At 54.7% G+C, this 21,068-nt stretch overlaps 12 protein-coding genes across 12 annotated transcripts; 7 read left to right on the top strand and 5 right to left on the bottom strand.

Annotated features, from left to right (window-relative positions):
* Positions 1-1,517: 1,517 nt before the first annotated feature.
* SETTUDRAFT_101506 (uncharacterized protein) lies at positions 1,518-2,756 on the top strand (the record flags this gene model as incomplete). Its single annotated transcript, XM_008023588.1, has 1 exon — positions 1,518-2,756. One exon carries the CDS (start codon positions 1,518-1,520, stop codon positions 2,754-2,756), a length of 1,239 nt encoding a protein of 412 aa, XP_008021779.1.
* Positions 2,757-2,924: 168 nt separating this feature from the next.
* On the top strand, positions 2,925-3,440 carry SETTUDRAFT_36629 (uncharacterized protein; the record flags this gene model as incomplete). Its single annotated transcript, XM_008023139.1, has 1 exon — positions 2,925-3,440. The coding sequence occupies one exon, from the start codon at positions 2,925-2,927 to the stop codon at positions 3,438-3,440; it is 516 nt and encodes a 171-aa protein (XP_008021330.1).
* A 723-nt stretch (positions 3,441-4,163) lies between these two features.
* SETTUDRAFT_101915 (uncharacterized protein) lies at positions 4,164-4,643 on the top strand (the record flags this gene model as incomplete). Its single annotated transcript, XM_008023587.1, has 1 exon — positions 4,164-4,643. The coding sequence occupies one exon, from the start codon at positions 4,164-4,166 to the stop codon at positions 4,641-4,643; it is 480 nt and encodes a 159-aa protein (XP_008021778.1).
* A 582-nt stretch (positions 4,644-5,225) lies between these two features.
* Positions 5,226-6,245, top strand: SETTUDRAFT_158602 (uncharacterized protein; the record flags this gene model as incomplete). Its single annotated transcript, XM_008023586.1, has 3 exons — positions 5,226-5,241; positions 5,482-6,156; positions 6,205-6,245. 3 exons carry the CDS (start codon positions 5,226-5,228, stop codon positions 6,243-6,245), a joined length of 732 nt encoding a protein of 243 aa, XP_008021777.1.
* Positions 6,246-6,379: 134 nt separating this feature from the next.
* On the bottom strand, positions 6,380-6,805 carry SETTUDRAFT_101841 (uncharacterized protein; the record flags this gene model as incomplete). The annotated part of the gene is made up of 3 exons (XM_008023585.1): positions 6,380-6,535; positions 6,582-6,692; positions 6,740-6,805. 3 exons carry the CDS (start codon positions 6,803-6,805, stop codon positions 6,380-6,382), a joined length of 333 nt encoding a protein of 110 aa, XP_008021776.1.
* Positions 6,806-7,126: 321 nt separating this feature from the next.
* On the top strand, positions 7,127-8,164 carry SETTUDRAFT_25235 (uncharacterized protein; the record flags this gene model as incomplete). Its single annotated transcript, XM_008023059.1, has 1 exon — positions 7,127-8,164. One exon carries the CDS (start codon positions 7,127-7,129, stop codon positions 8,162-8,164), a length of 1,038 nt encoding a protein of 345 aa, XP_008021250.1.
* Positions 8,165-8,360: 196 nt separating this feature from the next.
* SETTUDRAFT_25234 (uncharacterized protein) lies at positions 8,361-10,055 on the bottom strand (the record flags this gene model as incomplete). Its single annotated transcript, XM_008023058.1, has 8 exons — positions 8,361-8,450; positions 8,508-8,668; positions 8,802-9,112; positions 9,171-9,392; positions 9,466-9,549; positions 9,630-9,720; positions 9,770-9,863; positions 9,918-10,055. 8 exons carry the CDS (start codon positions 10,053-10,055, stop codon positions 8,361-8,363), a joined length of 1,191 nt encoding a protein of 396 aa, XP_008021249.1.
* Positions 10,056-11,267: 1,212 nt separating this feature from the next.
* On the bottom strand, positions 11,268-12,877 carry SETTUDRAFT_36623 (uncharacterized protein; the record flags this gene model as incomplete). Its single annotated transcript, XM_008023138.1, has 2 exons — positions 11,268-12,196; positions 12,244-12,877. The coding sequence occupies 2 exons, from the start codon at positions 12,875-12,877 to the stop codon at positions 11,268-11,270; spliced, it is 1,563 nt and encodes a 520-aa protein (XP_008021329.1).
* Positions 12,878-14,228: 1,351 nt separating this feature from the next.
* SETTUDRAFT_158597 (glycoside hydrolase family 76 protein) lies at positions 14,229-15,333 on the bottom strand (the record flags this gene model as incomplete). Its single annotated transcript, XM_008023584.1, has 2 exons — positions 14,229-15,156; positions 15,203-15,333. The coding sequence occupies 2 exons, from the start codon at positions 15,331-15,333 to the stop codon at positions 14,229-14,231; spliced, it is 1,059 nt and encodes a 352-aa protein (XP_008021775.1).
* A 2,227-nt stretch (positions 15,334-17,560) lies between these two features.
* SETTUDRAFT_166944 (uncharacterized protein) lies at positions 17,561-18,222 on the top strand. Its single transcript, XM_008023583.1, has 3 exons — positions 17,561-17,700; positions 17,755-17,844; positions 17,906-18,222. The coding sequence occupies exons 1-3, from the start codon at positions 17,652-17,654 to the stop codon at positions 18,064-18,066; spliced, it is 300 nt and encodes a 99-aa protein (XP_008021774.1). The 5' UTR covers positions 17,561-17,651; the 3' UTR covers positions 18,067-18,222.
* A 156-nt stretch (positions 18,223-18,378) lies between these two features.
* Positions 18,379-19,346, bottom strand: SETTUDRAFT_45291 (uncharacterized protein; the record flags this gene model as incomplete). Its single annotated transcript, XM_008023165.1, has 1 exon — positions 18,379-19,346. One exon carries the CDS (start codon positions 19,344-19,346, stop codon positions 18,384-18,386), a length of 963 nt encoding a protein of 320 aa, XP_008021356.1. The 3' UTR covers positions 18,379-18,383.
* Positions 19,347-19,549: 203 nt separating this feature from the next.
* On the top strand, positions 19,550-21,028 carry SETTUDRAFT_45290 (uncharacterized protein; the record flags this gene model as incomplete). The annotated part of the gene is made up of 3 exons (XM_008023164.1): positions 19,550-19,892; positions 19,940-20,860; positions 20,911-21,028. 2 exons carry the CDS (start codon positions 19,550-19,552, stop codon positions 20,695-20,697), a joined length of 1,101 nt encoding a protein of 366 aa, XP_008021355.1. The 3' UTR covers positions 20,698-20,860; positions 20,911-21,028.
* Between the last annotated feature and the right edge of the window lie 40 nt (positions 21,029-21,068).

Below are 21,068 nucleotides of genomic sequence, written 5' to 3'. Positions count from 1 at the left end.
TTTTTTTGTTATTTTTATTGTTTTAATATGTCTGTGTTTCTTGCTAAATTTAAGCTTTAATAAGCTCCTGCGTTCCTATTAGCCCCTCTAGTCTTGGCATTAGAGCCCAAGCTCTGTGAGAAAATTCTCACAGGCGTGAGATAACGAAGGAAGGCCTCCTTCTTCTCCCTACTGCGCGCTAGCGCCTTAGCTGCAGGTGTTGAAAGTGCTGTTAGTCGATTCCTCGTGGTCGGTTCTCCTAGATAGCGTGCTTTCCTAGCGGTTTCCAGAAAACTCGAAGTTGGTGGTTGTAATTTGACGGGAAGATCTTAATAGACGCCTGGAAACGTCTTCTCACATCTATGTCACGTGCGTTGGTCCTGCGTCGAAACGCTTTGGCTAAAAGGTCTCGGTTGAATACTGCCTGTACCACCCACGCAAAACGGTCTACTGGATAACTTCCTATTCATAGATGCCTTTGCACGACATTTTGGCCCAAGCTCAGGTGCTTCAGCTGAGATGGTGTCTCACTCGGTTTGCTCCAGCAGGTGTTCAACGTATTAGATTCGCAGCTTGTGTGTCGCCCGTTTGTGAGCTGAACTCCGTATACAATCTCTACTACTTGGCGCCCAACAGTCAGCAAACACACTCAACGCACCAGCGGGATGGGATATGCATGTCTTTGCCACTCCATGTCCGTATAATCCCTCAACCTGGTCACGCAGTCTTGCGTACTCACTATTCAATCTTTCACTCGCGCTCTTCCGGCTGCAGCGAACCGGTATCATGCAGCGATTGGAGCTCGCTAAAACGATCGGGAGAGACCAGCTGTTGGGAGTCGCCCAGCTGACGTATCACGATGCATTCCTGCTCCGGGTAAAGCTATCCCCAAAGTCGGGTATTTTCAATCGGCTTCAATGGTCCCAGATTCTAGAGGAAGCTAATCAACCGCAATCTAAGTAAATGCTTCGTGCGACTGTGCAATTCTATCCCAGGCAACAAATATCTCCTGGTAGGGACAGATAGCGGGGATTTTCGTGCCAGTATCCCAATTGCTGGGTAGGCCACTGGCTTGGTGCAGCCATGTCGCCTGTATACAGGGTACCTTCTTTCATGGCCTACTACCATCACTATGCATGGTAACACCTTTCTGCCAAAACCATGCCGTCTGTCCGTCATGGTACAAGCAAGCAAGTCACTGTACCTGCTTTCCATCGTCTTGTCCGTTCGTATGTGACGTGGATAGGCGTTGCTCAAGCGGATATGCACAGGAGATTACGGTCTTTGATTCACCAAGATTGCTTGCTGACCCAATGGGAAACGAGCATTCGACTATGGGTCAGCTGCCACAGGAAGGCTGGCTGTAGAGCCTTAGAGTCCAAGGGCCATAATCGGCCTCATCAATCACTGGCTAATTTTGGATGCTCTTTGCGCTAGATCTCAATCTTGTCATGACTACTGTCATGCTTCAGTCAGATCCAATGTACACATCAGCACCAAGAGTCAGCCGTAATACTGCGTCGCTGTCTCAAGATTCCATGGCTTCAGCCCCTACGCCACCCAATTTCATCCTTACTGCACCGGCACATACCTCACATCCGGGAGTTATCATTAGCAATCCAGCGCCCACGGATGCAACGACCATCTCGATTGCATACCAGGGCAATGCCACTGCAAGTCTCCCCATGCTTTCGACAAATCAAGGTCTCAGGCCAATACCACCAGCCGCGACGCAGATTGGCGATCCAAACGGCCATCATGAGATTACTGAACCTGATTTCACCGCCACCCGGCCATGCAGAGGATGCGCTCCGGTCATTGAGATAACGGCTACAGGCTGGGTAGACGCGACGGTCGAGGAACAGCATGGCTCTACGGGCAAGCTGGACCCTGCACCACTGGCCACCCAGGCTCGTCCGATGGCCACGATTTCCGCTGGCGCTGCGACGATCATTGTTGGAGAGGGGCCAGACGGCGACACTTTTGTGATAGCGGATTCTTACACTGTTTTTCCTGACCAGACCGTCGTCGTCGACAACACGCCCATTCAAGTCCGAACTTCAGACGGCAAGACGGAAATGGTTCTAGGCACCAAGGTCATACCACTTCATCCAGATCGCCCCGAGATGACAAGCGCTCCAGTGCCCCTGCCAGGTGCAGTCCCGCCCGTACTTAGCATCGGCACCGCAACGATAATGCCAAATCCACAATCCCAATACGTGCTTGGAGTACAGACACTGGTTCCAGGCGGAGAGCCGCTCACCATCTCAGGGACGATCCTCTCTCTTGCGCCTTCTGCAACGGCTCTCGTCATAAATGGGGTGACATCGAGCATTGTCCCTGCTGTCGGTGGCATGTACACGGCTGTGATGCCTGGGGCGCTGACCCTTGAGGGCCAAATATATACAGCCAATGGTGCGGGCGACATCATAATGGGTCCTGGGACCACTCTTATCCCTGGAGGTAATCCAGTGACTATCAACGGGACGACGCTTAGCCTCGTGTCCGGGGGATCAGCAGTTGCAGTCCAGGGCAAGACGAGCACGCTGCAGCCTGCTACAACGGTTGTCACACTGACCAAAGATCCCACTGCGCTCAAAACGGGCTCTCGCAGTGTAGAAGGTCCCAGGCACTCGGCTGAGGTATATATTCATCCCACGGCTGGGACTGAATCCGCTGGAGCAACATGGCGTCTCCCTCTCACATGTGAGACTCGGGTTGAAAGTGTCGTGTTATTGCTTTTGTGGGGTATACATTACGTTGGGCTGCGTTTATGAAGAGACTTGCATAGACGGTGTCTCAGAACCTGGATTGTTGAACGTACGGCGCATTGTACACAAAGCATCTAGAATCAGAGTTTTCATCGTGTTACGTTGCCCTTGTAAGGGGGGCTATGCGGTGGCAGCGACGGGTTGACGGGAAGAGCGAGATGAATCAGACTTGAAATGTCGCAACGTGCGGCCCGCGTAGGTAAATTTAAAAGTGCTTGTGCAAAGCGCCGTGTGGCCGAGTCGGACAAAGAGCGTCAGGAGACGGGACGTGGAGCGAAGGGCGAAAATGGCTCTCGAGTGAAATTGCTCGAACACGGTACTCTCCCCCTCTCCCTCTCTTTCCCAACAAACATGGCACGATCCCGATCACGAGCAGGCGCAGAAGAGACGGTGACTGACTTGCATCGTCATGGGCCAGGTGGTGAAACGCACAACAGGTTGAAGCCAAAAATTTTGCTCGACCAAGCCTCCAAAGGCATCTGTCTAGCAGTTAACGGACATGTGGAAATGGTCGAGGGCGTGAGGTTTACGTACAAACATCCACTTTTGCAGGGCGCACCGACGGGACTCGGGGCTTCTAGATTTTTTAAACACACAGCGACATGGGCAGACGGGGCATCCGACGGGCAACCGGGCGCCACGGAAAAGAGCGAACAGGCTCGTGTGGCTGCTGTGCACATGAGCCAGTAACAGAGATTTCCGCCGCCTTGCCTCCAACGGCAGGCCTCTAGCAGTTAACGGTGCTCCCCTAAAAAAAAACTTTGCGCGTGATGTCGGCGTGGATTGACATTGATGATGTGCACTGGTAAATTTAGCCGCCGACGGGAAACGCGCCGGGTGCCGCCGCGGGTCCCGGAAAAGGCGCATGCACATGTGCATGCATCATCGAGGGTGGATTGGCATAGGGCGTGTGGATCATGGCGAGTGGTTGTCATCATGAGTTGGCCTGCACAGGCCGTCGTCACGCCCTGTGGAGAGCACGAGAGGAGAGGCTGGATGGCAAAATTATGGGGTTTGTCAGCACACCAGCCAATCACGCGACGGGCGGGGCAGGCACAGGCAGTCTCACCATGGGTTTCTGGCCCAGCATGTGCAAGGCGTGTGCAAGGCGTGTTGTTGAGGTAAGAGAAATTTTCTGGGGAGGCGGTCGGAGAGAGAGAGATTTTCGGGCATCCCCTGTGGACGTGCGTGGGCCGTCTGACGATGCTTGGCGGGTGTCATGGCGAAGAGTCTGGGGGAGCCGGCTGCAGAGTATAAAGGGAGGTGGGTACGGCGGTGGTGAGAGGAGACATCAGCAAGCAAGCATCCACAAGCACACTCTCATCGACTCGAATACCATCAGTCAATCATCGACTCCAACATCATCAGTCAATATCATCGACCTTGACACCACCAACCCAACCAACTATCAAAATGACAAACTTCCTCAACTCGGTTGCCGCCCGCGCAAAGGCCCACCACGAGAGCGTCAACGCCGCCTGCAACGCCTACTACACTGGCTCGCTCCCCGCCTCGCAACAAGCCTCGCCCTCTGCATCCCGCAACTCGTCCATGGCAAGCCCTTCATCCAGCCACAAGAACCCAACCAACCTTTCCAAGGCGTGGAAGGCCTTCAAGAAGCACCACGAGGAGATGAACGCCGCCTTTGCCGCCTACTACAGTCCAAACAGCTCTCCCCACGCCTCGCGCAACACGTCTGCCGTCTCCAGCCCCAGGCACAGTGTCGAGGCCCCGAGCAAGTCGCTTGCTGCCGACCACACAGTGCAGCTTCAGGCCGAGCAGGCTCCCCGCAACTACCAGAAGGCGTGGCGGGGCTTCAAGAACAGGGTTGTCGAGCACCACCGCAGCATCAATGCCGCTTTTGACCACACCTATGGCATGCACATGAAGTAAACGCTCGTCATCATTATAGCAGTGTTTGGAGAAGTGAAGAGAACGAAACGAAAGGAAAAGTGATACTAAGGGATATGAACAAGGTGGGGGAAACTCAAAAGTGCTTTTTTGGTTTACGGCGAAAAAAAACAGCGATATACCCGTTCTTGGGCATTGGGAAGGAGTTTTTTTGGTTTTGTTTCAAATAGCATTTGGAGAAAAGAAAAGTTTTGCTTTGGATCAGTTGAGGCGGTTGGATAAGTAATTGGTGCTTGGGGAATGTAAATATATAAGTTTGAGATGATTCTTTGCAAGAATATGGAGATGTGCATGTGCATTTGTGGTGATGGTGCCGATAGAATGGTAGTGCGAGTTTGGACTTGGTTTGGGGGAGGTTGATAGTGGTTGATAGTGGTTGGACGGGGATGTTGGAAATATACCGATGAATACCGATGCATACCGATGGTGCCCATGTACACATAGTGTTTAATGATTTGACGTGTTTGGTGTATTTGGATTTGGCAGAGCACTCAGTTCGATGTTAGCTGAATTACAGAAAGTAAAATCTACTACCTCCAACTGGCTCATGTGCTCATGAGTGCAATGGCCCGAGCAAGACGTTACACCTGACAATGGCATGAGCCTCGGGGGATATGGACCAATCACAGCTCACGTGTTCTGATTACACACCCTGGCCGGGGTTTGCGGCGGATGACATATGCTTTGACGAATTTGGTCTACCTGGACGTGCGAGTACCTTTGCCATCACCCATCTCGACACGCGCCCCTCGTCTTCTCACGCCGTAGAGCACTCTGATGTCTGGCCCTGCCATCATGTCACTCCCCCGTGCTACGCGAGCCCTCGCACGCTCGACCTGGTCGCTGCAACGCTGCGCCGCACCCCCGTTTGCCCCCCGCCAATGTCCGCAATGCTCGCGGTCCTTTGCCTCGTCGCCGCCATATCGCCAGTCAGCGAAGCGCCAGATGCAGACGGCGACGGCCTATCGACCCTCATCGCTGTATCCAGAGCCGCCGCCACGGAATGCTGGCGTGCCCGACACTTCAATTGCAGGCGGAGCAACGGCGCCAAGGAGCACAACACCACCGGCTCCGCCGCAAGAGCGCGACGCCGCTTCACAGTCCGAACTGCCCAAAGCCACCATACCCGAAGGCGAAGCGCAAAAGCCCCAGCAGACGGCGAGTCCTAGCAAACCACTTCGACCGCGCCGGTACAACTTTGGGCCTCGCAAGGCAACCATCAAGCTCTCGCCGTCGGCCGTGGCGCACCTCCGCGAACTGCTCGAATTGCCCGAGCCAAAGCTCATCCGGATAGGCACAAAGGCAAAGGGATGCTCGGGGCTGGCATATCACCTCGAGTATGTGGACAAGCCGAGCCCGCTCGACGAACAGGTGGAGCAGGATGGCGCCAAGGTGTTGATCGACAACAAGGCGCTGCTGAACATTATCGGGAGCGAGATGGACTGGCTGGAGGATAAGCTGAACGAGCGCTTCATCTTCAAGAACCCAAACATCAGTGAGTGTGGCACGCACGGCGCTGCAGACCAAGGCTAACATTCAGCAGCGGAGCAGTGCGGATGCGGAGAGTCATTTAGCGTGTCATGATACCCTTACATATCGTTTGTACTATAGAAGCATTCCGGGCGTTGCATATGGGGCGTTATTCAGTCAATCCCGACACATTCCTAGGCTATGCATCTGGGCAATGGCTCCGCTTTCTTCGTCTGCTCAACCCATCCCTACATCTTTCCCGGCTCGTAGTCAACGACCCTGACGCCGCTGGCCACCTCACCAGCGAACTTGATAAACTCCTGATGCACGGGGTCTTTGAAGACGTAGTAGTCGCGGTCCTCTTCGTTTTCAAATTCAACAACGAAGCCATGGGTTGAGTTGCCCTAGTAACGTCAGCAACCGGGTTGGCTGGTGCTTGGGAATACACACAGCTTGGCCCTCGGGACTGTTGTTCTTGCCGCCAGTAAAAGACCTGATGTAGGGCTTTTGCGAGGTTGGGTGGATGCATTGGTCTTTGAGCTCAAGCATCCGCTTGCATGCCTGTTGCTGTTAGCCTGACGGCCCATGGCCCTGTGCTGTGGCCGTACCTCTGCGATTTGATCGGGGGTTGCAGTAGGCTTCCATTCGAATAGAACAACGTGAATGATGGTCATCTTGGCCCAGCTTGGTTCCAGTGTGAATGGAACGCATCAGCTCAACGATGCGGCAAAGAGGGGTCATGTCCCGGGGTGGGCTACGCTTCGGAGGTAAACAACCTCATCTGCTAAGCTCCGGCCGCCGCGTCTCGAGCTGCCTGCGCGACGGCCGCCGAGTCTGCGGGACCACCACCCGAGATGCAAAGCAAAAGATAGCAGCGCAAACCATGCCACGACCGCCATGACCTCTTGTAGACTGGATGCACATGAACCATCGCTTATCCTTCCCGCCTCGCCCCTCGCCCCCCAGCCCAAGCGCAACCCTCGTCGGCCAGCACAATGGCAGCCAACGCGCATATCCTTCCTGAGCAGCTGATATACCTGATAATCCGCTTCACGGCCTCGGTGCCAGATCTGCCCCTCACCATCCACACGCCCCGCATCATCGCGACGCTCTCGCTCAAGCAGATTATCCGCCAGCACCTCCCGCCCGAGCATGTCTCGTCGCGACTCCGCCTCATCTACGCCGGCAAGGTCCTCGCAGACAATGAACCGCTTTCCCGATCGCTAAGACTACCGTTGCCATCCCCATTCCGCACCAGCAAGAGCAGCGATGCCGCTGCAGGAGGCAGCAGCATCAACGGCGAGGCAAGCAAGAGCAAAGGCAAGCAGCCGCTGCGAGAGACACCGACGGTCGAATACGGCACAACAGGCATCTCGGCGGAAGCGAAAAAGTACTACATACACTGTTCGCTCGGCGACGCGCTATCTGCATCGGAGCTGGCGAGCGAAGCCACGCTCGCACAGAACATCGAGATAAGCCTGAAATCGCAGCTCGACGGCTCGGCCGCCTCTGCGCACCGCGCCAAGGGCGCCAGCGCAGCAGAAGACTATGCGCACCGCCCGAGGAGCTCGACGGCAACGTCCGGCGCAACTGTAGGAACAGACGCAGTGCCCCAGGCACAGGGCTTCGACCGCCTGCTGAGTTCGGGCTTTACCCCCGCAGAGGTGGCCAGCTTGCGCTCGCATTTTACCACTAATCTGTCGTTTACACATACCCCGGATACCATGCCTACGCCGGCCCAGGTCCGCGTGCTGGAGGACCGCTGGCTCGACTCGTCGGCAAATGATCCTTCTGCTTCGCTCGCGGCGCCCGGTGCGAATGGGGGCGAGACGGGCTGGGGCGCGGGCTTTGCCGTCGAGGAGGGCGGCCTCGACGACATGCTGTATGGCTATCTAACGGGCTTCTTTTTCCCGCTCGGAAGCCTGGTCTGGGGCTTTAGAGAGGAGGGCGTGTGGACTCGACGCCGGCAGGTGGCGGTTGTTATGGGCGTCTTGATCAATGCGGTTTTTGGCTTCATGAGGTGGGGTGCTTGATGAGCTTATTACACCGTTTTTCTACTTATACTTGGATTTTCCGTGTGTCGGCGTGGCGTGGCATCATTAAGCCCGTGGCATCATCGCCTTTGCGACTATGTACATTCGAGGCCAATACGCCTCGTTAATCAGTCTTCCCTCTTCCTTAACACCCACCACGCAATTCCGTGTTCGTTTCCTAGACATCTAGACGTATCTACAACTCTTCATTCTCCTTCTGCGGCGCACCCATATAACTCAGCGGGCCCCTCTTCACCATCAAAGTCATGACTTCATAAAGCGTGTCCTGGATCCCAATACAATCAGTAAATAAAGCAACCCAGCATGTGAAGGCTCGACTTACCGCGGCCGCCATGGTCGTCAACTCGGCATTCGTGTCGTACGCAGGCGCGACTTCAACGATGTCCGCACCAATCAGATTGATGCCTTCGAGGCCCCGGATAATCGTCCGCAGCTCGCGCGTCGTCCACCCGCCCGTTTCGGGGGTGCCGGTCGCGGGGGCAACTAGATGGTGTGTTAGCTTGGATCTTTTCTTCTTCTTCTTCTTCTTCTTCTTCTTCTTCTTCTTCTTCCCCCCACACTCAAGAGGAATATAGAAGAAAGAAAGAAAGAACATCAGCAAGGGAAATCAACATACAAGCCGGATCCAAGGTATCAATATCGATACTCAAATAAACAGGGTTGACAAGGCCGACGCGCTCCTTGATCTTCTTGATGATACCGTCCATGCCAATGGTGTCGATTTCACGGGCCTCGACAATCTGGAAGCCGCAGTAGCCGTCGTTGTCGTAGTCCGAGGGACCCGATAGCGTGGTGCGGATGCCCGCGTGGATGCTCGTGTCGTTTGCGAGGAGCCCCTCCTGCGCGGCGTGGAAGAAGTACGTGCCGTGATTTATGCTGGCTTGGTCGCTGGGGGCGCCGCCAAAGACCTTGGGGCGCCATGTGTCTCTGTGGTGTATGTAGTGTTAGCTATGCACAAGGCGAGTTTGTAGGGAGTGCTACGTACAAGTGGCTGTCGAAATGGATCACGGTAATAGGACCGTACTCGCGGTGCACGGAGCGCAGCAGCGGAAGTGTGATTGTGTGGTCGCCTCCCAGCGTGATCATGCGCGGCAGTGTTTTCCCCTTCTTCGAGGGCCCGGGCTTGTGCGCGTGGGTAAAGGGTGCGCGGCTCAGCAGCAGGTTGTGGCCTTGCTCGATTTGCTGCAGCGCATACGCATTGTCGTATCTGTGTTTCGCAGCACTGTTAGCTACATACACAGATATATAGCAACTTGATCAACACGAAAAGAACCACATACGAAGTCACGGGAATGTCACCGCAGTCGATAATCTTGGCCCACGAGTTAAACGGGTTGGCCTCGAGAGGCACGTTGTATCCGCCGCTAAATGCGAGTTTGCGTGAGCCTTTGCAGGGGGATTGCCAATACAAGTAAGCTATTTGCTTGTACACGGTTACACGTACTAGAGATTGAGGCGGCGAGAACCTTGTCTGATGCCGCTGGGGCCGAAGCGCGCGCCGGGACGGTACGAAGTGCCCGTGTCAAAGGGGGCGCCTGGATTACAGTTAGATGGTGGAAGCTAGCTTGATGTGTATAGGCATACCAATAAACGCAATGTCGTAGTTGACGTCGCTGGACAGACAAGGGTGGTACTTGAGGCGGCCGAATGTCGAGATGCCCGAGAACACCGAGTCGGCCTATTTTCCACAATCAACACTGACGTTGAAACGGGTATTGCTAGAGCTTCTTACTTGCTTGCCACCGTCTCCAGGAAGCGTGTTGTACCAGAGACCCTCGTGGGGGCCGGCCAATGGCTCTTGGTCGTGGTCATGGTCGCCATGTGCAGCCACGGCGGCGGCGAAGCTCAGAAGCGCTGGGGTGAACCTCATGGTGTAGACTCAGTGGGACAATGGAGAGGGATCAAGAAGGATGCGGATCCAGATTTCTGGCGTGCGGAGCGGCGGTAAATAGCCGTCGAGAGGGAGCTCACGCAGACTTCACTATCAGTTGCTGGCTGACGAGCTCGCGTTAGGTAACCCGTACTTGGGTATACAATCGCTGAATCGATCCCTGTACGTGATGATGTCGTCTGCAGGTGTAGCATCTCACTGCCTTTAATCGGTTAGCATGTCTTGGGGGCATCAGGGCTTTGATATCCGTCAGTGCAACAGTGTGAGGCAGCGATTTCGCCCAAGTCTCGAGCCATTGGCACATGAAATGCTGTTCAATAGAATGAGCACCATGAACACCATTCGTGGAAACACCCCCCCTTTTACAATGCCAAAGAATACCTTGATGGCTCACAGCAACATACTCATCCTCTCTACATGCCTCTAGACCTCCGCGTCTCGCATCGAGCAGGGCTGATCACCATGGAGACGAGCGACCCCGCCCTGTGCGATGACGGCAGCATACGAGCAAATAACAGCAATCGAGCCAGTAGCATTGCATTTGGCGGCACTGCTGTAACGGCAGATACTCGACTCGGCTGCTCGCTGTGCATCCGGCTTATCTGAAGGAGCTGCACACTTATGCATGCAACACGCGCTTCCGATGCAGCAATCACGTACGTCTTAGCCTGCACATTTCCACGTAACGCTCTTGCCTAGTCGCTCTTCTGCGGCGCGGATTGGCTCGATAAGAAAATACATGAGTGCCGATTATCTCGTAGCTCTGTATCGCGGCAGTATACCCCATGGTGTCTGTGGCGAATGGCTATGCTCGAGCGATTTCCTCTTACTTGGCAGCGCTGTACAGCGCAGAGACGGATAGTATATCACCGAAAGGCAGCGGGATGTGGGGTGTGCCGCAAGCGGTGCGGAGGTAATCATGAGGAGTGGAAGTGGGAGTGGAGTGAGGTCTGGATGGTGGAGAGAAGAACAGGGGGGCGCCGATACCCATTCGCGCTAACGGCCGTTCGCTTAACGCTTTTGGTAATTTTTCGTCAAGTCGTGCATTAGCCGCTCGCGGGCTTTGCTATCTAGCCGTACCCATACACGTCTCGCATGTCTAAGAAGCGTTGCTAATGCCAGAACAAGCTCGCCAATAACCTGACCTTGCCCGAAAAACAAAATAAAATAAAATAAACAACAACTGGCTATCTACGTGCTGACAGTCGCTTCGTCCGGAGAAATACCCAGCTCGGCCCTATCATCCGCATCCATCCTCTCAAATGCCTTCTTGACCTGGTGGCTCCAGTCGCTCCATGCAACTATGGCCCATTCTGCAAAGCCGACAAGGTACAGGGCGATGCATTGCCCAACCCAGAGGCCTGAGAGACCCCAGCCATGGAATGCAAGCCAGATGCCCAGTGGCAACGCACCGCAGTAGTAGCTGACTATGTTGACCGTCGCTCCAATATGCTGCCGGCCCATGCCTCTGAGAGCCCCGCCGCAGCTCCCATTGAGTCCATCTGCAATCTGGAACAATGCAACATATGGCATGACTCTCGCCGTCAGCCTGATGACATCCTGGTCGTCGTTGAAGATCTTTGCGTAAAAGCCCTTGACCCCCATCAGCACCGCCAGCACAAGAGCACCCAGCACCATGCTCAGCACAGCGGCCGTGTTAGCAGCGCGGGCGGCGCCTTTTGCGTTGCGCGCCCCAAGCAGATTGCCGACGCGGGACGACGTGGCAACGCCCACGCCAAAGGGAATCGTATTCATGACCTGGTCCGTAGTCATGATGACGCTTTGCGCAGCCAGCGGTATCGTCCCGAGCTTGCCTGCAACCAGCGCGACAATCTCAAATGCCCACCACTCCGTGCCCACGTGTATGACGCCGAGGAACGCCAGCCGTGCAAACACCCACATGTTCTGCAAGCACTTGCGGTCCCACCCGCCCCAGCACTGCCACCCGTCTACGAACCGCGCGTAGGCGAGCAGCAGGAAGAAGGACGCCCAGTATGCGATGCCCGTAGCGAGGGGTGCGCCAAGCAGGCCCATGTTAAAGGTATACACGAACAGGATGTTCAGGCTGGCACTCAGCGGAGACGTGATGAGAAGGACGTACGTGCCGGGTCTCATGATTTCTATGCGTGTCAGTGCCATGTGATGATGCCGTGTACCGAAGACATACCCTGTGCCTGCATGTACTTTTTCAGCGCCTCAAAGTATATGTAGCCTATGCCTCCGGGGGCCAGCACGGAGAGGAATCTCGCCGAGTCGCGCGCAATGTAGTCTTCCTGGCCGAGTGCCTTGAACAGTGGCTCGGAGCAGAACCACAGGATGGCAATGGGAATGTAGAAGAGCAGCAGCACCACAAAGGAGCGCTGAAGAATAATCCCAAGGTCGTGCCGGTTCTTGCTGCCGGTAAAACTCGCAGAAGCCAACGTGTCGATGGCGGTGGTGCCGCCGAGAGCAACGAGCCAGCCAGTCGCCATTGCGAACATGTATGAGAAAGCCGCTGTAGCCAGTGCTTCTGGCGATAGCCGGCCAACTATGAGGACTGAAATTGTTTGCAACGAGTTTTGCAGCGCGTATGCTACAACCACGGGCAGTGATCCTTTGAACAGGATCCAGAACTCATTGAGAACAAGCTGCAAGCCTGATGCTGTTTCATCGTCCAGCTCATGCGTTTCTCCCGTCGACCACTCTTCATGCCGAGAGTCAGGCAGAAGAGAAGTCCGCTCGTTGGGCGTGGTGTCGTTGTTCTTCGCTGGTCTCAGAAACCGCGGTATCCATGACCGAGCCCCGTTGTTGTCGTAGTCCATGGCAGAAAGTCGATGATAATACAAAAACAAGACCTGACTGAAGAGAAACAAACAATCCAACCGAAAAAAAGAACCTCGTTGGTAATTAAGTGTGTTAGAATCTGCACTTCGCTTGGCTCCAATAGAACACACAGAGACACAAGAGGTAAAAGGCCAGCATGCTGTACATCATGGCCACCGCTGAACCGCGTCTATGTGGTTAACGGCAGATAGACCGCCAACCCATTGACAAACCCATTGATAATACACACACAAGAAAATGGCTCTAATCCGGTGTAATCGCGGAATATTTTTTTCTCTAACCCACTTTGAAGGACGGGTAACAAATGCAGCGTATCCACCGGCAGAAGCCCACATATTACGTGCCGTTCTAGGCTTCTGTTGCTGGCGTCGAGCCGCATGCGGTGAATGCGCAGCAGCAGCTGTAGTCTTATCGCCTTGCATTTCCGTAGTCTTGACTAAGGCTCTTCGGTAAGCTCTGCGTCCAAAAGACCCAGCGTGTGCAGATTCGGATAAGTGCCGTATGTGGAGCTGGGGAAAACTCTTGGTGCCAATGACAGTGCCGGCTGCCAGCGTATCGGGGCCGATTTGAGTGCCGAATGGCGTCATCACTTGGCTCTATTGTAGCAAAGTATTGAGTGCTCAGCGGGAATAAACTAAATCCGATAACAATTGACATGGAGGAGAGGAGCGTAGTCTGAAGACCTTGCGTGAGGATGGGATTGTGGCTGGTGGTTTAGCGAATGTGCCGTGCACGTGGCGGTGCTGTGTACCTTGGATCAGCCAAGACGCCAACGGGGTAAGACGCTCGGTCTTCTCAAGCAGCTAGCATCGAGCAGAGGAAACCTGGGGTAGTTCTCAGGGACAGAGCGTATTGCTGGAACTATTATAATCCAGGTATCCTTGATTCCACGACGTTGCTCCAACTACTGATTTGGTGTGGCGCAGCGAGTAACAGCTACCACAAACATTGTGTTTGAAACACGCACTTGGCCTACACCTCTGCGGCCCAATGAAACCACATTTCTCCTATTTTCTCTTAGCACTGAGCAATCGCATTTCTGTGAATCCCATCCCCATCCATCTGGTAGAGTCGAGGGTGAAACAGCCACAGGAGCCATGTGTTCATCGTGTATACGATTATCCAATGTATTTGATGTCAATGCGACATGCGTCACAAACTCATTAGACTAAACACAAATAGCCTTGGGCCGGCGTGACCCCCTATCTCTAGCTCTAGCACCGAGCAAAACCGTAGCGCCAAACATGCGCGCGAAGATGCAAAAAAAGAAAAGGAAAATGTCATGATGGGTATCGAACGTTACAAATAAGCCTCCCAGAGAGTAACAATCTAGCGCTCACTAACAAAGGCCGCAGCCAGCAGGATGTCAATGCCGCTGGCCTGCGTGCTCGGGTTGCCATCGTTACTGCCGCCCTGCCAGCGGTCGGGAATAACGTTGCCCGTGGCCTTTTGTGCGGACCGCGCGGCGTTGGCGTTGATCATGAAGAACTGCTTGACACTGTCTCGCGGCTTGTTCTCATACAGCGTCATCAGGCCTCGCACAAAAGCCCCCTTGAACTGCGAGGCGACGGGGTCCAGAGGCGAGGCGCGGGGTTCGGTAAGAATACCACTAGGATCGACCAGGTGTTTCGTCACGGCGTCGAAGATGGCGTAGGCCGAGTCGATGAGACCACCATCAGATGTAGCACGCGAAAGCTCAGACAGGCCGGCGAGGATGATGCCTTGGTTGTAGGTAAAGGTTGCCCCGTTGTTATTTTTGCACGTCTTCGGGTCGATTCCGTCGTTGATCAGTCCCTGCGCGTTGATGAGGCCCGAGTTCTTGAACCATTGCCATTCTGCTTGCGCCCAGCCGACGTAGTACTGTTTGTCCTTTGCGGCAACGCGGTTCGCAAGGTGTGCCGCCACCGAGAGGAAGAGTTCATTCGCAATGGCGGCAATGTAGTCGCGGTCCTCTGACCACCATATGCCACCCTTGCAGGGCGTATTCCACCCCGTCGTCATGTTGTCGAAAATAAACTTGGCGCTGTCGAGATACTTCTGATCCTGGGTCAGGTCGTATGCGGTTATCCAGGCCATGGCCCACCATCCCATATCGTCGAAGAATTTGTTGGTCCATTTGACTGCCCCCTTTTCGTTTGCCGATTTGGCGTAGGTATTGGCAACAATGTTTATGGCAGTTGGCTTGAAATCAGCATCTTGCATGCCAAACTGAGCGATGGCTTCAACAATATTGCCCGACTGCCACCAGAACTCGTTCCTAAATACTGTTAGAGACGGCGGGCAAGTCGAGTACGAGCGCTTACCATAAGCCGTTACCAAAGTTGTACCAGTTTTTCTGTAGTGTTTGAATGGCAGCAACCGTGTCGCTTGTGAAGTCGGCAGATGTGACATTGAAGAAAAGAATAGGCAGCAAAAGCGCTCTCAGGAACCGCATGGTGATGAAGAGGTATGAAAATATGGATTACTGAATCTGAAGGAAAATCCGAGGGCGCTACAGTGGATAAGTAGGCAATAATGTATGGAGAGAAGCCCCTCGATGTTTTATGTATCCAAAAGCGGATATGAAGGAAACAGAAGCAACCACAGCCTGAATGCCCAGCAAACATACGAGTAAAAGAGTGTGAGAGGCGAGTCCCTTGCCTGGGATGCCAAACGAAGGCATGCACAGGATATTTGTACGGAGACAAAGTACGCTTCGAAAGCACTCCGACCAACGCTCGCCTCGCCTGGGTTGTATACAGAGTCATCCCTGGGATTAACAGGGCGGAAACTATTGTTAGAGCCCGTGGCACAGCCACCATGACGGCCTTGCGGCTCGTGAGGCATAAAGGGCCGTGTGGGCGAAGATGGTGGGCGAGTCAACCGACGGGTTTGACGGCAGCTTGGAGAAGTCTACTTACAGCGGCAAGTAAGATTGCGCATGTCGGAGCCTGATCGACATGACCCTATCGCAGGCGATGAAGCGACTACTGTCTAGGAAAAGTGCAAAGTGGATCCGATCCGAAACACGGGGCTAACCGGTGGTAGGAAATCAACAAGACTGTAGATAACGCCATGAAATCTTGATTGGAGGTCTCTCTGGAATTCAGTGTATTCCTACCAGCACAGCATGACACAGGGGGACCCTGACATGGCGCGTGGGATGGTTGAAGAACGGAACCGTCTACCTTGAGAACGGCAAACCTCAAACACGTGGGAGTACCCACGACTGGCTCCAAACATTGAACAGCCGCCGTGTAGGAAGAAATCGGGCCATTTCCGGCTGCCATGTGGGCGGCTGAGCGAGGGCAGGATTGTTTGCATTTGCGGCGCGAGGGAGCGACATGAGGAACGCATGTCGTTGTTGATTTGTTGGTGTAATTGTGGAAGTCTTGGCGACGACATGCACTGTTCCGCTGCTCATGCTGTTAAAAACACTGACAATTATAAGTAGACAACCCTCCCCTCCGCCATGTGCCGTATAGCCCGAGTCAGGAAACTATGTGTTGGAACATGTGGCACCCGCCGTGTCTGAGGTCAAGGCCGTCAGACCGTACGACGGCGCTACTTACAGGCCAAAAAGGGCGGAGGTAGATTTTCGAAGCTGGCGGTTCGTCACAAAGGCTGCAAAGGGTAAGTGTGCTCTCGGCGACGATAACTCGGAGCGCTGGAGGGCCAGTAGTGACTCGCAAAGTGTAGCGAGATGAAAAGTGGATGGATGGCAACATAGGTCAAACTTGATTTTCAAGAGGTGTGGGTGTGGCGAGGACCAAATTAGCAACAGTGCGGCGGCAAAGCATCCAGGGATTTGGGCAGATGGTGGATACGAATGGGAGAGGTCGAGGTGTTCATAAAGATGTGCATGTTGGTGTTGGTGTCGCTGGCTGTGGATGAGAGAAGAGGAGATGTGCATGTGACGGCGACTGCGACGGCGATGGCGATGGCAATGACGAAGATCACGTGACACGCGACTCCTTCGTGACACTCTGGCTACGTCAGCGGGGCGCTACCCCCACTACAACCTCCAACTGCCCGTGTATCATGTCTTTGCTGGGCAAACGGCGTCTGCGGAGGCGCCGAAGGGCTCCGGGCCATGGTCTCTGCAGAACCAGGCCAGCCTCATGGTATTGCACCGCTGCTCAGCGCATTCCAACCTGGTTCATGACTGCCTCGTCGTCTTGGACAGCAATTGTGATTGTACACGTAAGAAGCCCGCAAAACAAGCGCGACGCATGCCCCTCCATGACCTACAGCTAGCCTGTCCAAGGCAGCTCACAAAGGCGGGGCAGACTGCCCTTGTCCATTCCGCGGGCAGAGACGGAGCAGCGACAGCGAGAGGGCAGAGGGCCAGAGCCCGAGTCCACTCTTAGCCGTGACCAGATGACGCGAATGCCATGCAACGCCGCCAGAATGCCATCAATCAAGCCAAGGCAATGTGCTGATCTGCCAATCGTGGCGGCATGTGGCGCCTGCAAACTGGTATCCATCCCTGGAAAGGCCTCGCTGCTCGTGCAGAGCCCAAGTCCATCTCACCCACATGTCTCTCTCCTACACCAACGGCTGCTGCTGTTGCTGCTGCTCTTACCTCGCTAGCAGATGACGTACCTGTGTCGTAGCACGTCACTGCCGCCTGGATGCCCATGACCCGGGTATAAAGCTGCCTCTTCGCTGCCCTCTGCACCAGCCCTCATCACACTCTCAAACACACTCTCCAGACAACCACTACAACTTCCAACCCAGCTCTTCAAACAACCGCCACCAACTCCATCCAACATGTCTGACTCCATGCGCAAGGGACTCGGCGAGCAGGCCTCGGAGAAGAGTGAGCTCCCACTCTTTGCCAGTGTCTCCAGTGCACCACGCTAACAACCCAAAGTCACCCCCGACTCCCAGAAGTCCACCACCGAGAAGGCCTCTGAGAACCTGACTGGAGCCGGCGACCGCATCGCTGGCAGCCTTCAGCCTGGTATGCGCCCTGCCCCACCAAGCATTCTTCGCTTGTATCATGACACTAACTGTACCCATAGATGACCAGAAGTCGGCTGGACAGAAGCTCGGCGACGCCACCCGCTCGGGCGGCGACGACGCGTCTAACAAGAGCTCCGGCGTGCTGCAGCAGGCCCAGGACACGCTCAGCAATGCTGGCCAGAGCATCTCCGACACCCTGTCTGGCGGCCAGAAGAAGTAAATTGCTTCTTGTCCACGCCCCTGACGACACGACCCTAAGGATTATCGACGATACTGTGTGATAGGTGGAACATACCTTTGGCCTCGAGCTGCACATAATTATACCCTAGCACCTCATGAATGAAATAATTCTCAACACGCCTGTTGACTGCACCGCCTGAGTGACTGTGACTGCCACTGCCGTGTCTTGCTTGTTCCCTAGCCGCCTCATGCAGACCTGTGAATGTGAATCAAGCCCAGCCATGCTGCAAACATGTTCATACTGTGATCGGAGAAGAAAATCGTGGTGTACAGAAGCGAAATGTGGTATCATGCATTCTACAAATCTTCATCCTCCACCTCCTCCATCTGCACGTGCTTGAGCGTGTTCTCTGCCGTACTGGCCTCATTCGATATGCTCTTCATTTGCCCCACGGCTTCAGCAGCCATCATCGTGTACTCGGCCTCTTGCACCGCCGCCTCTGCTGCCTTCTCCGCCATGGCCCCCGCACTCATGCTCTGCAGCTTCATAAACGCCTCGAGCTCCTCATCCGGCTCGGGCCCAGTGTCGCCGCCAGCTTCAGCCTCAGCCTCAGCCTCAGCCTCAGTCTTGGTCCCATGCTCCTTCATATACCCCTCTTCCCTCAGCTTGTCAAACTCCTCAGGCTCCAGTAACCGTCCCCCGCCCTTTGCCAGCTTCATCTTCTGCGCCACAGCCGCAGGCATAAACTTTGTAGCTTCCTTGCGCAGATCGCGGACCTGTGGCGCAGCTTCGTAGACAATCGTCGGCTTCTTGGGCTCGGGCGGTGCCTCGTCGGCTTGCGAAGCGCGCGCTTGGTATATGCGTGGAATGGGCGGTGGCGTGTCGCGAGGCATGGGAATGTGCCTCACATCGTCGTCGGTGTCGCTGCTGTCGTCTTCTTTCCGCTGCCCGTTTCGCGTCCGCTTGCCTAGGACGCCGCCGCCCCGATTTTCTCGGTCGCCCCGTCCCCCGTCGTCATTGTCGAAACGCCGCTCGGGCTTGAAGACTGGTGCTTTGTCGCCGAGTGCAGCGCGCGCCTTATTGACGGCTGCGAGATCCTTTTCCAGTTCTTGCAGTCTTTGGCGCTCATGCGGCCGTAGCGAGCCGTTCTGCTCGAGCTCTTTGAGGCTGTCGATATCCCGTTGTATGCGATGGGGATTTCTGCGCGCGAGTTTCTCGTTGCGCTGTGTCTGGAGGTTGGCCTTTTGCTTGCGAAGCTGCTTCTGCTTCTCTGCCTTTTTGGCTTCTTGGACGGGATTGTAGTTCTTCTCTTTTGCCATTGCGACGGATTGGCGTGTGTGGTTTCGGGTGTAGCGAGGGTTAAGATGCTGCGTGTGGAAATGGAGAATCTGGGGACTGACGTAAGGTCCGTGCTCACAGTCGCGGCGCGCGTCTGCAAGTCGCCTGCATGAGTATCGCGACCACGCATGGATTAAACAGTGCTTGCTTGACCCCCAACTACCATTGCAACTTATCCACGACAATGTTTGTGCCGCGAGCACTAAGGCTCAAGGGCGTTCGCGAGAAGCCGCGGCCGAACACGTCTAACCCGCCAGCGAACAATGCTCAGTCCGACCATGAAGAAGCGCTGGTTGAGGCTATGCAGAAAACAAGTACAAACTCTCCTACTTACCAGCCAGAAGAACAGATTGAACCTAAACCTATCAAATCTGGTCCTAGGTTCACTACCAGACCCGTCACAGCAGAATACATTGCTCAACTTGCTGCTGGCATCGAGCTCATCTTCACCGACTATGCGCACCACGAAGAGGAGCGAGCAAAGTGGCTTCAAGATCGCTATCGGACAGTAGATGGCGAGGGAAAGTGTGCGTATTTCCCACTCGGGGCGTGTGCATAGCTGACCCAGGGTCAGATATCCATCTTACCGCGATACTCGAGCACCCCAACATTTCTTCGCTAAAGCCCGAAGCTTCTCAGATTCTCCTCAAGCAAGCGCTCCGGGATTATCCCTCCAAAATACTCGAGGTCTCAAGCAATGGATACCATGTCCGCCGCAAGCCCTCTTCGTACCCTCCCAAGTACCTACCACACAACTCGTTCGACGTAGTCGACGATGATGGTCTGGCATTCTGGGACCAGCGCACCATCTATGTTGAACCGCACATGCGCAACTTGTGCCAAACTCCTGCAAGAGTGGCTCAATGGCTCGCAGAGCATGGGCAGTTGCGGCCAAAGTGGCTGCCTGTACAAGCGGTGCATACCCTGTGGAATGGTTGCGCTTTTGTTGTTCTCAGCGGGAGTGTTATGCATGAGGATGTCTGGCAGAAGTGGAGAGATGCAGACAAGCCAGAGAACTGGAAAATCATGACAAAAGTCGAGCACACCAAACGCACAGCAGAATATGTCGCGCTGCTTGAAAAGCAGAACCCAAGGGGAATGCGCAAGACGAAAATCAAAGATAGTGAGCTCCCGCCAATTGCCCGACCAGCCGTGCTCCCATTGGCGACCAAGATAGCCCCGGAAGACCCGGGCAATGGTGGTCAGCAAGGGAAGAAGAAGCGGAAGAGGCGAAAGCCAAACAAGTCTGTTCATAACAAGGACGATATAGACGCCCCTGAAGATGCTGCTGAAGATGCGGTCAGTCTACCAAGCACTAAGCGTAGAGGCTGAAGCAATGGCCCCAACATTACTTACACGGAGTACCACGCGGATGCACAAAAGTGTCGCACCATGAAGAGCCCGGACATACGCACTCGGCTTGTACAGCCAATGCTGGCCTTGACGAGTTCATACTGAAGATAAATAATCTGATATGGCGACCTTAATAGCCATTGTTAATCACCCCAACTTACCCCACTTGCTTACTAGCACTAACATCTAAAGTGCCGAAACCAACTAGAATGAGTCGAGTCGTCAACCATGTCAGCGACATGATTCAACCGAGGATCAGTAAAGTTGCGAGAGGGGCGGCCCTGGGCATTGTCGTTCATTTCGCCATAGCTTCTTTAATCAGAGTGTCGATACACAACTGTGCCTTTGGC

Source organism: Exserohilum turcica (genome assembly GCF_000359705.1).
Source record: "Exserohilum turcica Et28A unplaced genomic scaffold SETTUscaffold_10, whole genome shotgun sequence".
Lineage (NCBI taxonomy): Eukaryota > Fungi > Ascomycota > Dothideomycetes > Pleosporales > Pleosporaceae > Exserohilum > Exserohilum turcicum.
Note: the sequence above shows the minus strand (reverse complement) of the source record. Positions and strands in the feature narration are given on the sequence as shown.

Bases quoted from the DNA above. Each gene is read 5' to 3' on its own strand.
- SETTUDRAFT_166944 (XM_008023583.1), top strand. From the start codon at position 17,652: ATGTCTGACTCCATGCGCAAGGGACTCGGCGAGCAGGCCTCGGAGAAG. The intron at 17,701-17,754 runs GTGAGCTCCCAC...AACAACCCAAAG, and splicing joins CGAGCAGGCCTCGGAGAAGA to TCACCCCCGACTCCCAGAAG. The intron at 17,845-17,905 runs GTATGCGCCCTG...CTGTACCCATAG, and splicing joins CGCTGGCAGCCTTCAGCCTG to ATGACCAGAAGTCGGCTGGA.